This window comes from Terrapene carolina, unplaced genomic scaffold (genome assembly GCF_002925995.2).
Source record: "Terrapene carolina triunguis isolate 2854851 unplaced genomic scaffold, T_m_triunguis-2.0 Scaffold39860, whole genome shotgun sequence".
NCBI classification, from domain to species: domain Eukaryota; kingdom Metazoa; phylum Chordata; order Testudines; family Emydidae; genus Terrapene; species Terrapene triunguis.
Window position 1 is genome coordinate 1 of NW_020704211.1, and position 3,091 is coordinate 3,091.

Consider the following 3,091-nt stretch of genomic DNA (forward strand, 5'->3'; position numbering starts at 1 on the left):
GGGGGGGGGCACAGGGCTTTTTGCTAAGCAAACAAGGATCTGGGGAACAATGGAGGGGTAGGGACAGGAGGGCACACGCTCACCCAGCACTGGCCCCCAGGCCTCTCCCTCCCAGGACATGGCAGAGGCTGGATCAGGGTGCAGAGAGATGCCTGAGGCTCTCACCAAGCAGCTGGGCTGGTGCAGCTGCTGCCTGACCTCTCCCGGCACAGACACCGGGTCTGTGGCACGAAGCCCCCACCCAGCCGGCGGGCACAGGGCCTTCAGGATGGGCATCAGCCCCGTGGCTACTGGCAAAGCTCTCTGGGGCAGCCCTCCAGAATCCCCGTCTCAGTGCTGGGGGGCATCAGGCTGGGGAGACCCCCACCCCTTGGGCAAGATGGTCAGGCCGATCCATTGTTCTCGAGCACAGCTGGCCCATCTCAGCAGGGCCACACATGGGGTCGGGCTGACAGTGGAGTCCCTGTGCATGGCCTCACAACCCCCCCTCCCCACAGGAGGGGTGATGGCCCCAGCCAGCCAGCCTGTCCCTGCAGGGTAAATAGTCTGCTAGGGCCATTGTCTGGCTAATCCCTGCTGTGGGGTTGGGGGGGGGGGGGCAGGAAATAGGATCCCACCCTGCCAGAAGCCACCAGGCTGGATCTGCCTCTGGGAGCGAAGCTGGGGAGAGGGTGGTACGGGCCCCGGGGTGCCAATCTGGGTGGGAGGTTTGGATGCCTTGCGTGGTGGGGGAGGGCAGCTCATACACTGTGGGAAGGGGCTAGCGAGGAGACCCCGGTAATCCAACCCCTTCAAGCAACAGGCTCACGCTGGGTTCTGGGCTGAGCCCAGCTTTGGTTCTGATTAGAAAATCCCCCCACCCCAGTCTCCTGCCTCTGGCTGAGCCCCGGGAGGGCTGGAGGGCAGGAGGCTGGGGGGTGGGGGCTGTTCCCCTCCCATGTTAAAATGTTCGTTGTTACCCAGGTGTCCAGCCCGATTGTGCCCCCCCCGCCGCATCTGCCCCTGGGCTGGAGACCCTGGGGGAGGGGGTGTTGGGGCAAGTGGGGCTTGTGTCCCTAGCGCTACCAGGGTGTCTCTCCTGCCCCCTAGGAGAGGCGCTACGCAGGCCTGAAGCCCGGGGAGCTGCCCACGTGTGAGAGCCTCAAAGACACCATCGCCCGCGCCCTGCCCTTCTGGAACGAGGAGATTGTCCCCCAGATCAAAGCCGGCAAGAGGGTGCTGATCGCCGCCCACGGGAACAGCCTGCGCGGCGTCGTCAAGCACCTGGAGGGTACATCCCCCTGATGAGTGACCTTTAGCTGGGCCGGGTGCCAGGCCCCATGCTCTCCTAGCTATGCGCCCTTTGTAAGGTCCCCAGGGCTCGTTCCCTCTAGCCTTGGCGTCTGCTCCTGGGGACATGGGGGCCAAACCGGTCCCCATCTGCCTCCTGGAAATTCCCTGCCTGTCACCTTGCTCTGGGGGAGAGAGGGTCCCCAGGGTGATTAGCAGGGCTGCCAGCGAGCCGTGGGGACTGGTTTCCCAGCCAGTGGGCAGGAGACTGCTCTGCCAGGGGGCCTGGCGAGGAAGGGGGGCAGGGAGTGCCAGGAAAGGAGCTGCAATGCGACTAGAAGGGACCCAGCAGGGAGGTGCCCCCAAGCTCTCCCCCTCCCCATGATCTGGTTAAAGGCTCTAAGCCACACAGCAGCCAGCTGGGATGGGCTGTAGGGGCAGCAGGTCTTATCCACCCTGGGACCTGTAGCTAGAGATGGGCTAGGTCTAATATGGGCATCAGGAGTCCGGGAGGCAACTCCTCCACCCCCTCTGTGTCTCAGTTTCCCCCACTGTATCATGAGGCTGACGGTCTGGGGCTGGGAGGTCTGATCAGCAGGCAGGTGAGGACCCTGGTGCAGCACCCGCAGTGAGCGACTCCCAGCCCGGCGCAGGTGCAGCCCGGGATGGGTACGCCGCGTATCCAAGGCCCAAGTGAGCCTCGTGGGGCAGGGGGGAGTAGGAGCTGGCAGCTCCATGACCGGCTGCCACAGAAGGTTGTTGCTATTTTGAGGTGGGCATCACATTTCAAGGCTCTGGGAGGGGTCTGGTTTCCACGCTGACCAGCCTCCCCCCTCCAATTCTGACGCTGGGATTTGGTTTCCCTGGCCTCTGTGAGCCCCGGCCCTAAAGGTCACTGAGGGATTCCAAGGAGCTTTTTCAGATGCAGGCGGATGGAGCTGCACGACCCAGCCTGTGAGATGTGAGGCAGCTCCTCAGGGGACTCCCCACAGTGCCCTGTGCTGGGAGAGGCCGGGGCTGGAGTAGCCAGAAGCTCCCCCCACAGCCAGCGCCCTGCCCCGCCCCTCATAGTGCCCCCTGCTGGGACAGGCTGGGGCTGGAGTGGCAAGGGGTCTCCCCCCACAGCCGGCACTGCCACCTCACTGGCTGTGTTTCTGCCTCTGCCAGCAGGAGGCGCTGTAACTTTGTTGCTGTGCAGTGGGAAAGTGCCTGATGTCTCTGTGCTGGGGCAGCCCCAGTGGGCAGCAAGGGAGGCAGCAGGAGCCATGGGCCTGTCTGACCGTCCCCGCCCCCGCTCTCCCCACAGGGATGTCTGACGCCGCCATCATGGAGCTGAACCTGCCGACCGGGATCCCCATCGTGTACGAGCTGGACAAGAGCCTGAAGCCCACCAAGCCCATGCAGTTCCTGGGTGACGAGGAGACTGTGCGCAAGGCCATGGAGGCTGTGGCGGCCCAGGGCAAGGTCCAGAAGTGAAGGGGAGGGAGAGCAGCTAGGGCAATAAACCCGTGAAACCCGACTGAGTGAGAGCAGTGTGGGCGTGGGGGCCCTCAGGGCCTGGCGCAGCGTGTGGAACAGGGGCCTCAGGGCCTGGTACAGCCTGGGGAGGGTATGTAGCCCAGTGGTGGGGGGCTGGGGCTTGGAACAGCTGGGGGGGGGAGGTATTCCTGCGGGGGGGGGGGGGGGGGGGGCGGGGCCCGGCCGGGGGGGGTATGTAGCCCAGGAGGGGAGAGGGGTATGTAGGGGGTCCACCTACAGCCTGGGTGATCCAGCTTGGGGTGGACCTCACTTGACACAGCCTGGGGGCCCTCGCCCAGTGGCA

At 65.1% G+C, this 3,091-nt stretch overlaps 1 protein-coding gene across 1 annotated transcript; it reads left to right on the top strand.

The window, feature by feature from the left end:
* Positions 1 to 1,089: 1,089 nt before the first annotated feature.
* Positions 1,090 to 2,788, top strand: LOC112119359 (phosphoglycerate mutase 2; the record flags this gene model as incomplete). Its single annotated transcript, XM_026646716.1, has 2 exons — positions 1,090 to 1,270; positions 2,576 to 2,788. Coding segments are annotated over 2 exons (351 nt in total), but the record flags the coding sequence as incomplete, so codon positions are not given.
* Positions 2,789 to 3,091: the final 303 nt, after the last annotated feature.